Consider the following 21,960-nt stretch of genomic DNA (forward strand, 5'->3'; position numbering starts at 1 on the left):
GTTTGTTTGTTTTACTGGGGGTGGCATTAATCATTCATTTAGAAAATCCATATGGGGCTTGGTTGCCAGCAGGATTCCTGGGAAGTGGAGGACCTTCAGGCCACACCAGGTGGGGACCCAGACATCAGCTGGCACCTGTGCCCACAGAAACAGGCCCCTGATGCTCCCTCCTGGTCCACAAGCTCACGGGGCTTGATTCTTAGTCCCAAGCTCACATCTTCAAGCAACACTGTCTTTATTTTCTCCAAATTAATTCCACCTCCAGTGCCCAGCCCCGGGGCTGGTTGATGCATAGGTCCTGCCCACTCCTGGACGCTAGTCACCCAACAGGGTTCAGCCCAGGTGCTGGTGAGACACTTCTCATCCACCCCTCATTCCAGCCTGGCAGCCCCTGCAGCTCCTGCTCCTGCTCAGAATGCAGGGACCTTGGTGAGGCTGGGCCCTCCCCTAAACACCTAGCACAGGGCCATCCCCTCCGAGGATGGGGGATTGGCAGGACTGGGAAGCAGGGCTGGGCACCTCCTGAGAACCACAGACCTCAGCCCCTACTCACTGTCAGGGTTGCTGCTTCTCTGCCAGCAGCTACTCGACTGCCCTCGTCCTTTGCCACCCACAGATACCGGCATCATTGCATCTGTGGGCTCAGAATTTCCTAAGACAAAGGAAGAACCCCAGACTTCAGGCAGAAAAGCAAGATGCTTGATGGAAATGAGAGGAAGGGAAGAAATCAGTCATGAACCCTTAACAAGAGCTCGCTGTGTTCCAGGAACCATTCTAAGAGCTTCGTACACCACTGTGAATTCATTTAACCCCATCTCATCCCTGTAGGCCAGGTGCTATTATATCCTTATTTCATAGATGAGAAATCTGAGGCACAGAGGGGTCAAGTAACTTGGCCAAAGTCACACAGCCAGTAAGCAGCAGAGCTGGGATTCAGATCCAGCTATTTTCCAGATCCATGCTTATACCCACGCTGCTTTCTACAGGCAAACCAAATTCACAATTGAGTAAATGATTTCAGAACTAGGTAATTCATTCACTCATTCACTGAGCACCTACTCTGCCAGGCCCTGGGGCCACAGAAAGGAGTAAGAAAGATACAGACCATCTGGCTTCTCGCCTCCGCTGGTGGGGGGCGGTGTGGAGGCCTGAAGGCTAGAGCCTGGACTCCTGCTCTCCAGCATCGCTGACTGGAACAAAGATCTTGACCTTGAGCAAGTCACCGCCCCTCTTTTGTCCTCGAGGCCCTGATGTGTAGATCAAGCTCTCTCCTAGTGCTAATGTTTTCAATGCTCTTTGACGATATTTTCTTACTGACTTCTACAAAGCACCAGCCCCTTGGCAGGAGGCTCTGCGGGGCTCCCTGGGGACTAGTACAATGTTGCTGCCCAGGATGGGGCAGATCTGCATGGAGGAGCCCACTCCCTCTCCCCTGAGCTGGCAGGTATTTCCAGCAGCAGTGGGAAAGACGGTGACGGTGCCCACTACCCCCCAGGGCAAAAGACACACCACTGCTCCCTCCCTCCCCTGCCACCCTTCAACTGCCTTTGTCTAAATTCTCTGCCCTGCCAAGGCTCTCCCTGATATTCTGTTAACCCAATTCTGCCCTGATGCAAATACCAGGGCACAGAGGGGCGCATGCAAGGTAATTTTCCCCGTGTCCCAAAAATCTTTAGGGCTGCAGGCCCTGGTGAGGTTGCCAGGCAACCATCCCTCCCGCAGGACGAGATCAGTCAGAGACACCGAAGGCCTCTCATGCAAAGGGGCTTAAACTTGTTCTGCAGAGTTCTTAAGGGCAAAACCAGGGCTGATGTGGGTATGTCGGGGTGGATGGTCAGAGGGAGGCAGGGGCTTGACACACAGCAGCCCAGATATGGGGAGGTGCCCAAGCCTGGACACATCCAAGCAGATTCTGGATGGTCCATGGTAAGCCATGCCCGCGGTTCTGGGCCTGGGCACCTGAGGCTGTTCTGCCTTCAGCCCCAAACAGCAGGGCCTCCTGGGTGGCTCAGGCTTGATGTGTGGCTTCTGCTGCCAGCCCATGGGTACCTCACCACAGGGTCCCCACATGGCCACTCACCACCCCAACTGCCCACTAGGCCCTTGGGTCAAGGGAGCACATTAGTCTAGGCACAAGAAACTCCTCCAAGATTTCCTTACAGCCCTGAGTCTGCAGATTAGGAGGCAAAGGTGTATGCCAGCTGTAGAGAAAACCTTTGAGACCATGTTTACAGACAGTATTATTACCAACAATAACCGATATTTGTACAGGGCATTTGGATTTGCTTGTGTATTTCCCTGGAAATACACATTTCAACATCAAACTCAAAGATCAAAATCAAAGAAATGTTTAACCTGCACACTGTTCTCCTATTACCTTCACCCCGTTCTCCTATTACCTTCACCCCAAGCTACATCTGCACATGGCTGGCACAGGATGGTCTGAAACTCTCATCTGACCATGTCACTGCTGAAAAGATTCAGTGACTCCAGTGTCCTTGGGATAATGGTAGAACCCTCACTATGCAGCTAGACTCCCTCCACAGCCTCATCTCCCCTTCTCCTGTGACTTGTCAACACTTGGGTCCCATACTGTCCTCTAAATGGGCAGAGCTCATTCCTCTCGGCTTGGAACACCCACCCCAGGACACCTTGACAGCTTGCAAACTCCTATTCCTCCTTCAAAACCCTACCTCTGTTAAGCTCCCCCAGACTATCCCCTTACTTCCCCATACCTGCCTCTGTAATCTGTTGCATTTTGTAAATACTTCTATTATTTTTCTTACACACTACTTCATACCCGACTCAGAGGTCCATGACTGGGTCTTCCACACCTTGGGGTCCATGGTTCCTAACACAGGTTCACAGCGCATGCTCACTGAGTGACTGATTTTCCTAACACAGGTTCACAGCGCATGCTCACTGAGTGACTGATTTTCCTAGCACAGGTTCACAGCGCATGCTCACTGAGTGACTGATTTTTAAATTGGCCACCACAAAGCCAATATCAGGCATCTTCAGAGGAGTGCACGTAGAGCTTGGAGCAAGAACTAGTCTAACTGCCTTGCTGCCACTAAGAACAACAGCCATTTATTACATTAAGAGCCCACTGTGTGCCTGTTCCATGCTACTCATTCCACAAACGTAATGCTTTTAGTCCTGCAGTAACACAGCAAGATACAATGATGCTATGAGCCAGGAAAGGGACTGCCCAGGGTCTCATGACTGCCCACCAGTGGCAGAGTCAGCGTCAGAATCCAGGCCTATGGTCTCTATGCCCCAAGGTTGCCCTTCCACACCCTGCCACCCCCTCCTCCTCTGAGTCTGGCAGGCAGTGAGTTGGTACCACTCTCTTCCCATCCATCACCCACTGTGAAGACATGGAGAGGGGCTAATGATGCAGCCTCACTGGTCCTTCAGCGTCTGACCTGCAACCTAGAGGGAAATCCCACACCCGAATGCTGTCTTTCCATCTCTTGTTGATGAACACTTTCCTTGGCCTTGTCAAGGAGAAGGTGGTGAACTTGATCATCTCTAAACATAGAGACTTACTAGGGGAGCTGTTACATCTGCGTTCCAGTTAGCCATGTGTGCCACTGGTCACCAGGGAGCTCTGAGCACAACACTGTTGTTTAATAGGCTGGCTGAGAATCTCATGGACTCCTAAGGCTGGCTTAGGTTCAGTCCTCATGCGGGTCTTTGCCATCCACTGCTCCCTAGCCCACCTCATCCCTCCCTTCCCAGCGTCACTGCAGACTGGAAATGTTAGAGGAAAAAAACAAGACATTTTACAAGCCAATGTGGTATACGTGTGTGTAATCATCCAAACTCTGACTTGTGACATTAACTGCCTGATCTTCCCGAGGCGCAGAGAGGAATGACTAATGAAGCAGAGTTAAAGAACAAACAACTTCCAGCGAGGAGATGACTTACTCAATTCATGCTGTGAGGTGTGAGTAAGATTTCTCTGGGCAGAGGTACGGAGGAGACCTCTCTGCCCTCTGCACGCCTTTCCAGCTAATGGCGACTTCAACCACAGCAGGCACACAAGCAAAATCAAGAGAATTTCAGACATGACCTCATCCAAACCTCCTAGGTAGAGAAACTGAGGCCCAGAGACAGACTTGCCAGAGTCACATGCCACTGGTGGTCAGGACAAGAGGCTGGGTCCCTAGACTCCTGGTCCCTTAGTGGCTTAAAGTCACCAAAGTGAGCCAGGCCTGCCCTAAAATAGAACAGAGGCAATCATTTTTCACAAATTGCAGGAAAAGCACTCAATGGATGGCATTTTCTCTGTTTCTTTAAACTTTCTCTTATAAGCTGTATAACCATTTTGCTCAGCCCAGTGGATTCACTTTTAATATTTTATCTGGTAACTGAGCTCGTGTTTTTTTTTTTTCTGCTGAAATTGTTTCTCAAAAAACCTGTATGAGTCATTCTGTTTTGAGAGGCTGCCTATTAAAGTGTAGTCACATCTTCTAATGGAAATACTGTTCCTTGTTCTGCTGACACAGAATAAAAGTACCAGCATTTCACAGTGTTTCACAGAGAACACCTTGACTTCCAGGAACTCTGCTACCCGGTCTAGTTGCACCTTGATAAAAGTTCTTCCTCATGAGGGCACTATGCGAGTGAGTGTTGGCTGGGCTAGGAGGGGGCTCAGTGGCAAGGTGGGGAGAGAAGGGTCAGAAATCTCCAGGTTCATAGGGGCTCCCCAATTTATATGTCCTGGAACTTGGTGGGGGGGCCCAGATCTCTGTGAGGGCAGGGTAAGGGCAGGTATCTTTATTTTCTGTAGCCCAGGGCCTGGCACACAGTAGGTGCTTTGTAAGTGGTCACTGAACTGCTTGGTGAATGGCCGTCAGTCTCTCTTGCCTGGCAAAGTTGAGCCAAGGCTGTGTGCCTCAGGCAGAAGTAGAGAACTGGGTAGGAAGAGGGGAGGCTGAGAGCTTTGGGTCAGGGAGTGTTGGGGGCTCAGTGTCTGTATGTGTCTTTGTATGTCCTGAGTGTGAGCCAGTGATGGGGGGCAGTGTGGGGCTCCAGGAAGACAGAGGGCTCAGGGTGAGACAGGCTGGGAAGGGAAGCAGCCAGTAAGGTGTGAGCTCATTGGCTGAGGGGATTCAGAGCTAGGAGAGCTCCTCTCTCCTGTCCTGGGATTCTGGGGCCGGAAAACCGTGAGACGGAGCCATGCTTAAGGGCTGTATTTCTGGTTGACTCCTTACTCTGCTGATGTGACTGTTCTGATTGGCTGCCCCGGGGCAGATATGTGAAAGCCCCAGGAGCCCCGGTCATTGGCACCAGACTGAGTGGGTCCTGATCCCAGCTCTGCATCTGTTAGCTACATGTGACCTTGGGAAAGTGATTTGATCTTTGTCCCTCATTTCCTCCATTTCTAAAATGGGCTAATAGTGATCTCTACTTCGTGGGGTGGTTTTGAGGATTCGATGAGTTAATGCCTGAGAAACGCTTGTCACAGAGCCAGGTAGCATCAGGTGCAGTGTGAGCGCCCGCCGTCTTGTCTTTCTTGTGTCCTTCATCATTGCCCTCCCAGGGCACCAGCCTTTGCCACAGTGTTCATGGTTTTCCTTCCATCCATGTCAGGTCTTGGCCAACAAGAGCCACCTCTGGGTGGAGGAGGAGGTCTGGCGGATGGAGATCTACCTCTCCCTGGGAGTGCTGGCCCTCGGCACGTTGTCCCTGCTGGCCGTGACCTCACTGCCGTCCATTGCAAACTCGCTCAACTGGAGGGAGTTCAGCTTCGTTCAGGTAAAGTAGTCTCTAGTCTGCCAGCCAGCTTCAGCGTGGCCCTGGCCCACCTCTCATGAGTAAGTGCTCTGCCTTCGAGAACTGCCTGGGCTCTGATCATCTGCACAGCAGGACCACTCGGTGAGATGCCAGGCCTTCCTGACCCAGAGGGCCCATCCAAGCCTCTTGATAGGGGCTGCCTGCTACAAGCTTAACCTCCCAACACATGAGGAAGCCAGACACAGGCATGTGAAAAAATTACAGACCAGGACACTGAGCCCTGGGTCCACCATTCTCAAGCTTCTAGAATTCTTGAGCTTTCCAAACAAAATTGAATGACATGAAGTCATTGGACATTTTGCTGGTCTAGGTACGAGTCATCATCTACCCAGACATCCATCTAGGTAGGAGTCTAGGGAGTGAGCGAGCCTAGCCCACCACCCTTCACCCCTCATCTCAACCTGGCTCTGTTGTTCCCCTTAACCCCTTGATTCATGCAGCGTGGATGAGACACAAGCATTAGGACCCCAGTTTATAGGGGATGCGACACAGCTTTTTCCCAAGGATGCCATTCCTATGAAAAAATCCAGAAAAAGGAGGTCTGTCATCAGATGAATTTGAGAAAAGATTTACTTCCCCCTAAGAGAGCACAATGCACTTTGGCACATCAAAGATTCGAATAACATCTACAGCAAACAAACCTTTGTCAATCAGACTTACTGGAGTGTTAGCACCCTCCCCCTCCTTTTTTCCAAATAACAGGTATCAGCACTCCACAAGCTGGGCGCTGTGGCATGTGGCTGGGATCCCAGCTACTAACAGAGGCTGAGGTGGGAGAATCACTTGAGCTTGAGCGATCCTTCCAGGAGTTAGAAGTTCAAGTGTCCAGCCTGGACATCATAGCAAGACCTTGCCTCTTAAAAAAAAAAAAAAAAATACTCCACAGAACATACTCTGGGGAATGCTGCTAGTGGCAAAAGTTTCTTTTTGCATTTGTTCATTCAACAAACATTTATTGAGCACTTACTGCAGGCCAGGCCTCCTGCTAGGCCTGTGATGCAATAGAGAACAAGACAGGCACCACCATCTTTCCATGATAAAGGAAACGGAGGCAGGGACATTGTTTACATTTCTTTGGCATCTCCCACTGTTCTCCACACAGAATCTGCGGTCAGTGTTGGCGGATTAACTCCTCCGCTCCCATGAGTGGGAGCTGACTAATGCTGTATCCTGCCATTGTATCAGGGCAGAGAACAGCCATCCTATCCACCCCCACTATCAACAGAAATCTGTGCAGGGAGGACGTGGTACAGGACTCCGGGACAGTGACAGCGTAATGCTCTTACGTAATCCAAATCCATTGCTCCTGACCAGGGATGCTTCACATCCATTGGAACAACACAGAGTTGTAGCCGTGTGTTTTTTAAAGTGTGTCTGCCTCTGAATCTCCCTGGCTCTGCTCATCTCGGAAGGTCCCTGGAGGAGGGCTCATGGCTGACACATGTTAGCATACGAGAAGGGGAAGAATTTTATTTATCTGCCACTAATCCCCATGTGTCTCATACCCAAATCTAGGATTTTCCTCTTCCCACCTGGAGTATCCGGCGTGCATGGTTTATCCACAATTAAAGCAGACTGCAGGCTGCTCCCCTCACCAGAAAGCTGCTCCCTTAAGCAGCCATAGATTACATGCCCTGGCTCTGCCTGCCAGAGAAAGCCGGTGGATTTGATTTTGTTAGCAAGAGCTGACTGAGACCCTAGCAGCTGCGTTCTACTTTACATATTAAAGAGTGGAAATACAAATAGGACAGTCCTTTTGCCACTGCAAGAGCAGGGGGGTTAGGTGGGTAGAAAGGCAGGATTTTACTTGTGGAAATCAGTGCCTGCCTTCCATCCACAAAAACCAGATGTCAATATGGAGGAGGCACATGTCAGCGCCGCCTGGGAAGCCTGAGTTCCAGCTTTCCCTCCCCACAACCCTGCTCTGTAACTGTGGGCAGAGCATGTCTGCTCCAAGAGCCTCAGTTTACACCCCTGAAAAATGGAGTTAATGCCTTACAGGGATTTTATGAGCCACAGTAAGAGATTATGTGTGAAAGAAAAATAAAAAGCATTTTGCTATTATTCTTAGGGTATCTGGCCACATTTCCATTATCTCTGACTAAGGTACCAACCACCGATTTCTGAGTTCAGTAGGAGACAGTGAGATAGAGGCCAAGGAACCCCAACCCTGGGCCTAAAAGTGGTCCAGGTCAGTGTTTGCAAACTGGCGGACACTCACTAGTGGGTCATGCAATTGATTCCATGGATCACAAGCAGCATTTTAAAAATGAAATAAAATAGAATGACAAAGAAAACAGTGGAGTGTTTTGCATGGTGTCGGGATACTTTTTCAGTTATATGGAGTTGCTAGTTATATTTGCAAATGTAGCATACCTCGTTGTCTACCGGACAGCAGAGTAAAACATGATTCTTACTGTGAGTCCCTGTCAAATAGGCTGAAGCCAGAGCCCTCTTGGAGAAATAGAGATAACCCAGGCCTGCCTCCCATCCGTGGACTCAGATGCTGAGGGATGGCTCTGGCAGTCTATTTTTGCAGCTCCCTAAGTGACTGATAGGTGCGCATGCCGCAGTGTGTGGCAACTTCCAGTGCAGGAAACACAGGCAGTGGAACCCGAAGACCTGAATCTCAGTCCCAAGACCCCCACTTACCTGCCCTGCATCATCAGACAAGTTTCCTAGGCTCTCGGAGCTTCTGCTGCTCGCTTGTGCCTGTGTCCACCCCATATGGTCATCAAGAGGATTTGAGCTGGACACGTTAAATGCAGGATGCGTGCAGCCAACAGTGGCATGCTGGCTTTTGAGGTAAGCTGCAACCTTCTCCTTTAAAGTTAGCGTGGCTAGTGAGAAGTTACCTGAGCCCCATCACCCTCCCCTACACACATGTCCACAGCAGACACCAGGCTATGGGGACAGCCGTGGTTCTTGAGGGGCCTTGGCTGACCCCTAGATCTGTAATGCTTTTGTTACCGGAAAAGGGTCCCGATCCAGACCCCAAGAGAGGGTTATTGGACCTCACGCGAGAAAGAATTCAGGACCTGTCCATAGAGTAAAGTGAAAGCAAGTTTATTAAGAAAGCAAAGAAATAAAAGAATGGCTACTCCATAGTCAGAGCAGCGGCATGGCTGCTCAGCTGCTTATACTTATTGTTACTTCTTGATTATATGCTGAACGAGGGGTGGATTATTCATGAGTTTTCCAGGAAAGGGATGGCAATTCCCAGAACTAAGGGTTCCTTACCTTTTTAGACCATATAGGGTAACTTCCTGACATTGCCATGGCATTTGTAAACTGACATGGCGCTAGTGGGAGTGTTTTTTAACATGCGAATGCATTATAATTAGTGTATAATGAGCAACGAGGATGACCAGAGGTCACTCTCGTTGCCATGTTGGTTTGGTGCTTTTGGCTGGCTTCTTTACCGCAAGCTGTTTTATCAGCAAGGTATTTATGACCCGTATCCTGAGCCGACCTCGTATGTGATCCCGTGACTAGCAACGTTTAACCTCCTGGGAATGCAGTCCAGTAGGTCTCAGCCTTATTTTACCCAGCCCCCCCTTCAGGTGAAGTCTCTCTGGTTTGAACACCTCAGACACTTTGTTTAGCTAAAAACCATTGAAACAGTGTATTGATTCCACAAAGAGGTGACTTGTGCTTGCATTTATCCTTTTGTTCCCAAATCTGTTTTCAAAGTTTTACATGTTGTTTTGTGTTCCTTTGGGTATTTTTTTTTTTTTTTTTCGAGACGGAGTCTCACTCCGTCACCCAGGATGGAGTGCAGTGGCACAATCTCGGCTCACTGCAACCTCTGCCTCCCGAGTTCATGCCATTCTCCTGCCTCAGCCTCCCAAGTAGCTGGGACTACAGGCGCCCGGCACCACACCTGGCTAATTTTTTTTTTTTTTTTTTTTTTTTTGTATTTTTAGTAGAGATGGGGTTTCACCATGTTAGGCAGGATGGTCTCAATCTCCTGACCTCATGATCCGCCCGCCTCGGCCTTCCAAAGTGCTGGGATTATAGGCGTGAGCCACCGCACCCAGCCTTCCTTTGGGTATTTTTTTGTTATTGTTTTGGTTTGGTTTGGGTTGTGCTAAGTGTTTCAATTCAGCCAGTTAAACATTGTCAGATATTAGACTGCAAAATACTCCAGTCAGAGCAGCTCACCCGCACAGAAAAAATGAGGGTTCAGCTTTTAGAACCTAAGTTCTTTCCCAGAGTTAGAGGAACTGCCTGTGACTTTGCCCACTCCAGCCACCTGCCTGAAATAATGACAAGACCAGCCTGACCCCAGCTTCGTGAGCGATTGTCCAAAGCCCCTTTGTGCCATAGTAATTGAGCACCAGCAGGAGCTACAACGACCTAGCTGTTTCTTTTTTGCTAACAAGCTTACGTATAATAAAAATGGCTCTAGCTTGGGGATCTTATTAATCGCCTCATGACAATCCCTCTCCTTTTGGGCTTCTTTGGGTTCTGGGATTTTTAAATTGTTCCCAAGGAGAGTTTTCGGGAAACAAACTCCCTGGAATCATGCAGGCTTCCCACTGGGACAGGAAAGTCAAAGGCCCTTTGTTATTGGCTGGCCTTTGGCTGTCAGCCCTTGGTATGAACCACTAGCCTGAGGCTGGAGCTTCCTGCTGTCTGCACCATGGGATTTTGAATGACACAAGCATGAGGCTATATGAACAGGAGGAGCTGACTGCCACTGGTGGGCCTGGGAGCAGCGTCTCCACACTGTCCCTGTGCAGAGCCCAGAGTGCCCAGCAAAATTCATCACTCTCCAGATCGGGGCTGGGGACAGTGGCCCACACAGACCAAACACTGGAGCTACAGGGCATGTCACCCGAGGGAGATGCAAAGACCTCACTGGGGCTACTAAGGCTGGCTTTCCAGGCCTGGATGGGCTCCCATTGCTGCACCTTCTGGGAAAGCCCACAACACAGAGGTGGGCGCCAAAAGGCTCTCAGTGGGGCTTTGTCTAAGGAACAGATAGGTCCAGGCCTTCCTCAGGCAAGTGACCTGAGCAGAGGGGCCCGTGTGGACTTTTCACCCTGAAGCTAGAAGGGTGTGGTGACGACAGTCTCCTAAATGAGTGGCTTTAGTCCTAGCTGCCCATCAGCCTCATCTGCCGAACCTTAAAAAACAACAGATGCCCCGCCCCAAACCAACTTAATCTGAATTTCTGGAAGTGGGGTTTGGGCACTAGTATTTTACCCAAGCTCCCCGGGTGATTCTAATGTGTAGCAAGGTTTGAAAACCACAGTCTAAAAGCAACAGACTGTTAAACTCTTGGGGATAAAGGGCATCACCCAGCCATCTTGGCAACACCAATAAGTCCACAATGAGGAGGGGTGGGAGGGCCCACAGTTAGTTAGGGCTGGGCACCTGGCTGGGGAACATCAGGGTGATTGACTTCAAGACTTACTCTTTTTTTTTTTTTTCTTTTTTTTTTGAGACGGAATTTCACTCTTGTTGCCCAGGCTGGAGTGCAATGGCGTGATTTCGGCTCACTGCAACATCTACCTCCTGGGTTCAAGCGAGTAGCTGGGATTACAGGCATGCGCCACCACACCTGGCTAATTTTGTATTTTTAGTAGAGACGGGGACGGGGTTTATCCATGTTGGTCAGGCTGGTCTTGAACTCCCAACCTCAGGTGATCCGCCCGCCTTGGCCTCCCAAAGTGCTGGGATTACAGGCGTGAGCCACCGCACCCAGCCAAGACTTACTCTTGATGGTCAGTGCTGGGGACTCTTTTAACCACAGTCTTCCACACCAAGAGATTAGAATTTAGAAAAGTTGGGGTGGCTCAGAAGTTGCAGGGGATTTGGAATTCTTGGCAGACACTTCTGGAAGTGGCAAGGATTTGCTTATGTGCAACTGACAGTCAAGGAGTCTTCTCTTTGGGAGGTGACCACATTAAAATGATAGGAATTCACTGTGGGTGACAGCATAAAGCCAATCGTGGCTTCCTCACTCTTCGTGGTGAGCCAGAAGTTGTTAAAGACTGGGCCAAGAAGATTCCAGAAATGGACACAAAGCCAAGAAGAACCAGAGAGGGTGAGGAAGGATAGAGAAGGTTTTATTTGGTTATTTTACTTGGGCCCAAGAATGTTGAACGTGAGAACCTGTCTGTGAAATTGTAGTGTGCAGCCATTGGAAAATGTTTATTATTATCTTTAGCAAAAGCTTTACAAGCAATTCTCCCACACCATGTTCTTTCACTCACTGACGTTCACTGTCCTGGTGTCTGTCTTGGAGCAGGTGCAAACGAAGGGACACACACACACACACACACACACACACCAGGGAGGAGCAAGAACGGGGCCCAATGTGGAATCAGACCCACTTAGAAACACTTCTGAGGGGAGTGCAAATGAGAAGCGTCTGTCAGCCGAGGCTCTGGATTGATGCCAACAAGCTGGGCTAGAAGGGAATCCAGGAGGCTCAGTCCATGCAGACCACTCAGAGGTCTCAGTGTGCTGCCACACTTAAATTACACCCTCGCAATGTCTCCTTGGAGAAAATGTATATGTGTTCATTGCTTGATGGGTCATTGCTATTTCCATCCCTGTGTAATAGACATGGGAGGTCTCTCCCAAAGCTCTCAGTGGCTCACCAGTGCTAGCAGAATTCAGTCAGAGCACCCCTGTGCCACTACTCCCTCGCTCTCGGTGCCCTCTGCTGTGTCACTTGCCTGCCCTGTCTAGGGGACTAGATGGAGGCTACTGCAACTACTCAGCGCTTCCCCCTCTGACTTTAGCTTTGGAAATTACTTATCTCCCACTGAAGGTGATTAAGTCGCCTGCCCAGGGTTCATATCAGTTGAACCAGCACCAACAGTAGAACCTGCATCTCTTCCTTCGTGGTCCATGAGAACTCGTACATGCCAAGAGGCTGGAGTCATAGAGCAGCACTTCCCAGCCATTTTCACATTGCATCTCTTACAGAAAGTCATGCTTTGGGTGGTGGATCAGCCACTCTCGGCTGGAAGTGACCCACAAAAGCCCACACATGGTTCAAGGGGTGCAAAGCTCCACTGTAAAATGGCCAGGACCATTTCCATTTAGAGTTGGGATGGTCTCTTCTCCCCACGGTCACTAATCTCCTCCAGATGGAAGAGTGGGCCCAGCGGGGTTTCCACCCGGGGTGTTTATAACCCAGTGTGGGGTGGGAGGTGAAGGTCTAGCATGCACAGAGGGCATCTGTGTGGTGTTCTGGGGCTTTCTATACGGTGCCAGGTCACCCAGACCACAGGCCCCGTGAGTCCCCTTCACTACTGGTGCCAAATCCACGTGCCATCTGTAAATTATTTACTCTGCATTTATCTTCAAGCTAATTTAAAATCAATCCACTTTTTATCTGATCTTAACTTAGGCCAAATGTTATCTGTGAAATTATGATTTTGGTATGCAAGCAGACACTTGTTACTCTAATATACATTAAAATACACACATAACTAGTAAAATTTATACACACACACACATATACATGTATATGTATATATATATTTAGAGACAGGGTCTTGCTCTGTTACCCAGGCTGGAGTGCAGTAGTGCAGTAGTGCAGTGGCACAATCTTGGCTCACTGCAGCCTTGACCTCTTGGGCTCAAGTGATCCTCCCATCTCAGCCTCCCAAGTAGCTGGGACAACAAGCACATGCTGCCACAGCCTGGCTAATTTTTTTGTATTTTTTGTAGAAACAGGGTCTCACTGTGTTGCCCAGGGTGGTCTCGAACCCCTGGGCTCAAGCAGTCCACCCACTTAGGCTTCCCAAAGTGTTGGGATTACAGGCGAGAGCCACTGCAGCAGGCCTTAAATGTTTTTTAAACTTCTTTGAACTTAATTTCATCTGAAATCATCCAGCAGCCTCCAGAGATAACAAATAACAAAGTTAAGGAAAAAGCATGGTCATATAGTTATTGTATCGAATCCGTGTGAATTGGTGGGTCCTTAGACACCTTCAGCATAGAAGCATTATTCCCATTTTCCTGTTGTGGAAGCTGAGGCACAGAGAGTTGAGAGTTATCATAAGATCACACTAAGAGAGTGACAGGACTGGGGTTCCAACCCATAGCGGTGAGTACTAAAGCCACCCTCCTTCCCCTCCGCCAGGCCAGCAGATGAGTCATTGGCAGGATCACTGCATCTGTCATCCCCTCGCCCTCACTCCAGCCTTTTTTTCCCTCCACAGTCCTCGCTGGGCTTTGTGGCCCTGGTGCTGAGCACACTGCACACGCTCACCTACGGCTGGACCCGCGCCTTCGAGGAGAGCCGCTACAAGTTCTACCTGCCTCCCACCTTCACGCTCACGCTGCTGGTGCCCTGCGTCGTCATCCTGGCCAAAGCCCTGTTTCTCCTGCCCTGCATCAGCCGCAGACTCGCCAGGATCCGGAGAGGCTGGGAGAGGGACGGCACCATCAAGTTCACGCTGCCCACAGACCACGCCCTGGCCGAGAAGACGAGCCACGTATGAGGTGCCTGCCCTGGGCTCTGGACCCCGGGCACACGAGGGACGGTGCCCTGAGCCCGTTAGGTTTTCTTTTCTTGGTGGTGCAAAGCGGTATAACTGTGTGCAAATAGGAGGTTTGAGGTCCAAATTCCTGGGACTCAAATGTATGCAGTACTATTCAGAATGATATACACACATATGTGTATATGTATTTACATATATTCCACATATATAACAGGATTTGCAATTATACATAGCTAGCTAAAAAGTTGGGTCTCTGAGATTTCAACTTGTAGATTTAAAAACAAGTGCCGTACATTAAGAGAAGAGCAGATCATGCCATTGTGACATTTGCAGAGATATACACACACTTTTTGTACAGAAGAGGCTTGTGCTGTGGTGGGTTCGATTTATCCCTGCCCACCCCACCCCCACAACTTCCCTTTTGCTACTTCCCCAAGGCTCTTGCAGAGCTGGGGCTCTGAAGGGGAGGGAAGGCAACGGCTCTGCCCAGAGCCATCCCTGGAGCATGTGAGCAGCGGCTGGTCTCTTCCCTCCACCTGGGGCAGCAGCAGGAGGCCTGGGGAGGAGGAAAATCAGGCAGTCGGCCTGGAGTCTGTGCCTGGTCCTTTGCCCGGTGGTGGGACGATGGAGGGATTGGGCTGAAGCTGCTCCACCTCATCCTTGCTGAGTGGGGGAGACATTTTCCCTGAAAGTCAGAAGTCACCATAGAGCCTGCAAATGGATGCTCCTGTGAGAGTGACGTCACCTCCTTGCCAGAGCCATCAGTGAGCCTGGCCTGGGAACAAGTGTAATTTCCTTCCCTCCTTTAACCTGGTGATGAGCGTCCTTTAAACCACTGTGCCTTCTCACCCTTTCCATCTTCAGTTTGAACGACTCCCAGGAAGGCCTAGAGCAGACCCTTTAGAAATCAGCCCAAGGGGGAGAGCAAGAGAAAACACTCTAGGGAGTAAAGCTCCCCGGGCGTCAGAGTTGAGCCCTGCCTGGGCTGAAGGACTGTCTTCACGAAGTCAGTCCTGAGGAAAAATATTGGGGACTCCAAATGTCCTCTGGCAGAGGACCCAGAAAACCACACTGGCTCCAACTTCCTCCTCATGGGGCATAACACTTCAAAACAGTGGGGAGCAACTTTTCCACCGAAGCTACAAACCTAAAATGCTGCTGCCCCAAAGCACAAGAGGGAAGAGCACTGCCAGGGCCACAGGACGTCTGTCCTCCAGTCACAGGCCATCCTTGCTGCTTCCTCCTGACTCTAGCTTACTTCCCCTGTGAAGAAACAGGTGTTCTCGGCTGAGCCCCCAACCCTCTGCAGAACCAGGGGGATCTGCCACAGAAAAAGCATCTTTGAAGACAAAGAGGGTGAGGTCTTCATGAGTCTCCTGGGCCCAAAGCCATCTTCTGATGGAAGGAAGAGAGTAGGGCCAGTGAAGGCTGCCCAGAGAGAATGTCACAGATGAGGCTGACCCTGCCCCCCCAGGGAGGTTTCATGAGCTCATGTCTATGCAGCACATAAGGGTTCTTCAGTGAAAAGCAGGAGAAGAGCCCACTGCAAGGATAGCTCATTAGGCACATGACTGATGCAGGGAAGGCCATGCCGGGGAAGCTCTTCCTGCAGGTATTTTCCATCTGCTGTGCCAAGGCTGAGCGGCAGAAACTTGTCTCATAAATTGGCACTGATGGAGCATCAGCTGTGGCCCACAGAGAGCCTTGCTGAGAAGGGGGCAGGTAAAGCAGAGATTTTAGCATGGCCTTGGCGTAACAAGGGCCCATCGATTCCCTACTAATGAGAGGCAGGGAGAGCATGGGCAATGGAGACCCACCAATGATCCCCAACCCCGGTGGGTACTGGCTGCCTGCCCTGGGCCAGGGAATGGCTCCTTATACCAAAGATGCTGGCACATAGCAGAACCCAGTGCACATCCTCCCCTTCCCACCCACCTCTGGCTGAAGGTGCTCAAGAGGGAAGCAATTATAAGGTGGGTGGCAGGAGGGAACAGGTGCCACCTGCTGGACAATCACACGAAAGGCAGGCGGGCTGTGTACTGGGCCCTGACCGTGCGTCCACTGCTGTCTTCCCTACCTCACCAGGCTACTGGCAGCAGCATCCCGAGAGCACATCATCCCCACAGCCTGGTAAATTCCATGTGCCTCTGGGTACAAAAGTGCCTCAACGACATGCTCTGGAAATCCCAAATGCCACAGTCTGAGGTTGATATCTAAAATCTATGCCTTCAAAAGAGTCTGTGTGTTTTTTTTTTTTTTTAACCTGGTAGACGGTCTAAAAAGTAGTGCAAATAAACACCTAACCTTCTGCAAACTTCAGGCTTTTATTTCTGCCATGTAGATCATGTATCCATTCGTCCACTGACTCGAGAAGCCTTCAGCTTGGAGCCTGCTCTCAGGCAGGCAGTGTGCAAGGACTTGGGACTGCCAAGGTGAACACAGTGATGTGTGCTAGAGCTGGCCAATGAGGAAGGGCAGATGTGCAGACCAAAGGGACTAAGGGACATGCCAGGGAGGAAATGGGCAAGATCCAGGTGACAGAGTGTCGGGTGGGGGTGTGGGGATGTGAAAACGCGGCTTCCTGGAGTGGTCTGAAGGCTGAGGCCTCGGTGCAGGTAAAAGCAGCAGAGCTTCTTGAATTATAATGTGCCTGGGAGTCACCTAGGAATGTGGTTCAAATGCAGGTTCTGATTTGTGGTCTGGGGTGAGGCATGAGATTGTGCATTTCTAATAAGCTCCTGGGTGACCTGTATGGTGATGATCCTCGGACACTCCGAGCAACAAGAGCTTAGATGGCATTCTTTGCCTCTGCTGTGCTTAGTCTATGGCACACTAATCAGTACACACACATCTCTGTCCCCTCAATCCTCCCCATGAGCCTGCATTCCCCTGGCAGCCCTGGCAAGGTACACGTCTGCACAATGCTATCTGTGACCCCCGTGTTCTCTTAAAGGCAGAGGGAGAAACACTCCATCTTGGAGCCACAGCCTTGCACTTTGTGCTTCACGAGGGCTGCGGCACATTGGCCCTGGGTCCATCAGGAAAACAAAAGGAGCTCTCTTCAGAGACCACCCAACTATCATGCAGCCGAGCCTTCCTGCTGAAGCAACCAGACTGCCTTATGGTACAGGGCAAGGGGACAAGAAACCCAGTGCAGAAAGTGGTCTAGTGGCTAAAAACCATTTCTTGGGAACAATAACCAAAATACAGCCCTGCCATTTTGAGTTCATGATAAGGATTTTCCAAAGAAAGAACCATGGCCAGTAAATACATTCATGACAAACAATTTTCAAGGTGAAAAGCATCTTGTACTTGGAGGTTTACTTTTCTCCTCTGTGTCCTCCCATGCATAAAGCTGAGAGAGTTAACTTTACAAAGAAGTAATCAAATAGATGAAAAATACCCCCTACCAAGGTAGCCCATGTAAGAACTAAGGAACCACCAAAATCACGCATATCAGTTCAGGAGAGAAAGTTATCATTTAGCTGTTTGACATGTTGAATCTTTTCCAAAAACAATGAAGCTGGCTCTTGGAGTGCAGAAGCTCTCTTGTGCTGGGCCACTTCCCTGGTCTCAACCAAGAGAGAGTTGGCTCCACTAAAGCAGAAACTCTCAGTCCCATCCACAATCACTGACTTCTTCTAAAAAATCTTCTGAAAATCTCTTTACTAATTTCTGAAATGAAATTCAGAAATAATATAACCTACCTATGCATATAATTTTTAAAATCAATGTAAGGTCTAAATTGAAACATAAAGTAGAAATAATTTATACTAATACATATATAACATTAATAATGAATAATTATTATATTAATAGCCTTACAATAAATAAATTGGTTTTTAAATACAGTATATTCAACTAAACATTGTTGGCTCATTTGTAGCTGACATTTTAAGATAAAAGTGCATGTGTGTGTGTGTGTGTGTGTACTGTGTCCACTGTGAGTGTTTGAAATTGTGTTGAATGCTATGAAGAAATCACATAGGGTGAAGACCAATAAATATCAACTAGATTTGGTAACATGGAAACCTAATGGTGAGAATTTCAGTAGGATGTTGAGGGTAAAATCCAGATTGAGTATGAATAAGAAGGAAATGGAGACAGTAATTCTGGACAACTCTTCTGAGATTTGGCTGTAAAGCAAGGGAAAGAGAAAGGATGGGTAATGGGAGGGGTATGTGGGGGTTGAAGGAGGGCTGGTTATTTTTTTCCATGGTTCTGACCTAAACATGTTTTAAATGCTTCTGGGGAATAAACAAGGTGAAAAGGGATGATGGAAGATGAGAGAGAGAATGATAGAGAATCACAAAGTCCTGGAGGACAGGGGAAGAGATGGAGTGCAGAGTACAGGTGGCTCTAGAGGAGGAGAAGCTTGTCCTTTACAACTAGGAGAGAAGGGGAAAAGAAGTGGCTGAGTATTGAGGGGAGGGGCTGGTTGTGATGACACAATGTGTGACAGTTCCCTTCTGACGTTGTCTGTTCTTTTTAAAAAACAGTCAGTCCCTTCTGCTGAGAACAGGGGAGGAGGAAGGTTTGGCTCTGAGGGTTGAAGAGGGACAAAATGGCTGAAAATAATTGTTGGAGAAAATGTAAAGGGAGCAGACCAGAAAAACTGATAGGGTTTAAAAAACAAAAACGAAATTTGATTATAACCATTTTTTATCCAGAGTGAAATATACCAAATTGTGTTTCCTGGGAAGTGTGCAAAGTAGATTTTTGTTTAGTTAAATTCCGTTTTCCCTCACCAGTTTCTTTAATAATTCTAGGTAGTTTGTCTTAGTTCAGTGTCATCTCTAATAGTCACTCAGAAATGCCTTGGCTTCATTTTTGTTTTCTCTATTCAGAAATGAACAGTCACAAATGGAACTTTGATGCACTAGGCAACCAAACACCTCCATTGCCAATCCTCCCATAAAGTGAATAATCAACACTCTTGCTTATTGAGGGTTGATTGCATTTATTGGACCAGAAACCTAACTTATATCTATAATTCTCATTTATGAACAGTCTATTCTTAAAAATCTAATTTTAGCCAACATTTAAAACTTCTGCAACTAGAGAATTCATGTGGGCTTTTAACTTCCTGAAGGGTCTTCCTGCTTAAAACACAATTAGTTCCTAAACAAAAGACATACTTTTTAAGGCAATACTGAATTTGCAGGAAGTAAGGGAAATCATCAGGACAGAAAATAAATGGGAACACACACAAAAATCAAAAACAAACAAACAAACAAACAAAAAAGCTCTCCTTGGCTCCTGGCAGAAGCAAATGCAAGTCCTTTCTGAAGAAAAGCAACCTCAGTTCAGATCAACCAAATAAGAAGCTTAATATTTACAATTAATAAACCATAGGTGAGACTCAGTAGAAACAAAACCTGAAGGACTTCGAAGAACAGAATCGTCAAACATACGATAATGATATATTAAGTATCTAAAGAATTAAAAAATAGAGTTGCAAAAAATAAATAAGCAATAATATACTATAAAGGCACAGGCATGACGAAAAATGGAATTTTCAGAAATAAAAAATTGTCAGAAACAAACTTAATTTGGTGAGTTTAACAGCAGATTGGAGAAAATCGTGAATTTTAAAAGCTAAAAAAATTACCCAGAATGCAAAAGAGAGACAAATGGATAGAAAATATAAAAAAGTCATTAACAGAGATAAAGGTTAAAATGAACAACTATAACATACAAATAACTGGAGTTCCAAAAGGAAAGAATGGTGAAGAGGCAAATTTTAAAGAGATAAAGACCAAGAATTTTCTAAAACTAGTGAAATACTGGTATCCAAAAATGCTGAAAGTGCAATGTATACCATCAGGCAGGAAAGCAAATTTAAAAGTAAAGCTACAGTTAGCCACACTAAGCAGCTCTTAAAAGCAGTCAGAGAAAAATTATAAATGACCTACAATTGTGGAATTATAACAGACTTCTTAACAATATCAATGGAGATTAGAAAATAGTAGTCTAATATCTTGAAAGTTCAGGGGGAAGTGATTGCCAACTTAGAATTTTAAATCAAGCAAAACTGACTTTCAAGATTGAGTGCAAAATAAGAATGTTTCAGATTACAGAAATTGAGAGCTTACCAACAGTTCTTTTCTGAAGAACTTCTAAAAATATACTTCAGATAGAAAGAAAATGATCCCAGAGGGGAATCTGAAAACAAGAAGAAACAGTGAGTGAATAAGTGGTGACCCTCAAGGTAAATCTAAGCAAACCTTTTCTCTATAGAGGAAGAATATCTATGTAAGTGTTTTTTTTAAAAGGACATACTAGGCTGGGCACGGTAGCTCACGCCTGTAATCCCAACACTTTGGGAGGCCAAGACAGGTGGATCACCTGAGGTCGGGAGTTGGAGACCAGCCTGACCAGCATGGAGAAACCCCACCTCTACTAAAAATACAAAATTAGCTGGGCGTGGTGGCGCATGCCTATAATCCCAGCTACTCAAGAGGCTGAGGCAGGAGAATTGCTTCAACCTGGGAGGCGGAGGGTGCGGTGAGCCGAGATAGTGCCATTGCACTTCGGCCTGGGAAACAAGAGTGAAACTCCATCTCAAAAAAAAAAAAAAAAAAAAGACATACTAACTGGCTAAAAACAATGATATGTAAATAAGGGATTGAGTTAAAATGTTCTGAGGCTCATATTTGTTTAGAGGTTGGGGTTGGGAAAGTTATGGGCTAATTTAGATCTTGTTAAGTACATGTAGAAAAATGTCAAGGGTAACCACTAAAAAGCTAAAATTATAATGCCAAAATCCTTAGGAAGGGAAAAAAATTTTAACTGGATTTTTGAAAAACAAGAAACAAGAAAAATAGCATAGGTAAAGCAAGACACAGAAAACAAAAAGTAGGTATTAGAAAAAATCCACATATATTCATAATTGTGAAACAGAATACCATGCACTGGTATCAATCCTTATGAGGCGCACACCATATGTTGGATACCAGGAGAGGACTCTAAACACTTTGCCAATTTTTGTAAAGATTCCTGTATCTGGTGGATGCCCAGGTCTGGCAGGAGTCTTTACACAAACACAGCTTCTAAACGTTTTGCACAAACCCAGCTGCCAGAGTCTGAGTCTGGTATGAGAAAACATCTGCACAAGTCAGGCAAAGCCGACTTATTACTCACAGATATGTAGCAAAGATAGAAGCATAGAATCCGTGGGGAGCTGGTCCCCCAGAACTCAAGCAAGCTGCCCAGGGCAGACGGAATCCCATCTGCATATGCCCAACTTCACACTACAGCTGAGGGACCCTGAAAGCAGTCCACTCTGGATTTTATACCCTACAGGTACTTAAATCACTGAGCTTAAGCATTGCAGAGCATCTTGTTCTGAGAGGAACAAAGACAAAGCCCAGGCTGTTCTGGATGGTTCTTCCTTATCTCAGGATGTTACATTCTCAGTACATTCTGCCCAAGAATTGTAAGAAGGAGCAGGGAGAGCTGAATCAGCCAAGGTCATTCAAGGACTTGTCCTCCTGCAATAATCACAATAAATACAAATGGATTAAACACTTCAGTTGAAAGATAGAGATGGTCAGACTGGATTTTAGTTATATTTATAAGTGGCATACCTGAAGACTCAAGGTAAAGACATGGAAAAAAGTAAGCTAGGCAAAAACAAACTAAATTAACATTGGAGTGGCTAGATTATTATCATATAAAGCAT

The 21,960-nt window shown here is 47.6% G+C and overlaps 1 protein-coding gene across 1 annotated transcript in view; it reads left to right on the forward strand.

Moving 5' to 3' along the window:
- Nucleotides 1-16,590, forward strand: part of STEAP3 (STEAP3 metalloreductase) — a 42,088-nt gene extending 25,498 nt beyond the window's left edge. The window contains exons 4-5 of the mRNA XM_034953936.4: nt 5,602-5,766; nt 13,995-16,590. Coding sequence (XP_034809827.1) covers nt 5,602-5,766; nt 13,995-14,276 — 447 coding nt within the window. The 3' untranslated portion in view covers nt 14,277-16,590. The remainder of the gene's footprint in view (nt 1-5,601; nt 5,767-13,994) is intronic.
- Nucleotides 16,591-21,960: the final 5,370 nt, after the last annotated feature.

This window comes from Pan paniscus, chromosome 13 (assembly GCF_029289425.2).
Source record: "Pan paniscus chromosome 13, NHGRI_mPanPan1-v2.0_pri, whole genome shotgun sequence".
Classification (NCBI taxonomy): Eukaryota; Metazoa; Chordata; class Mammalia; order Primates; family Hominidae; genus Pan; species Pan paniscus.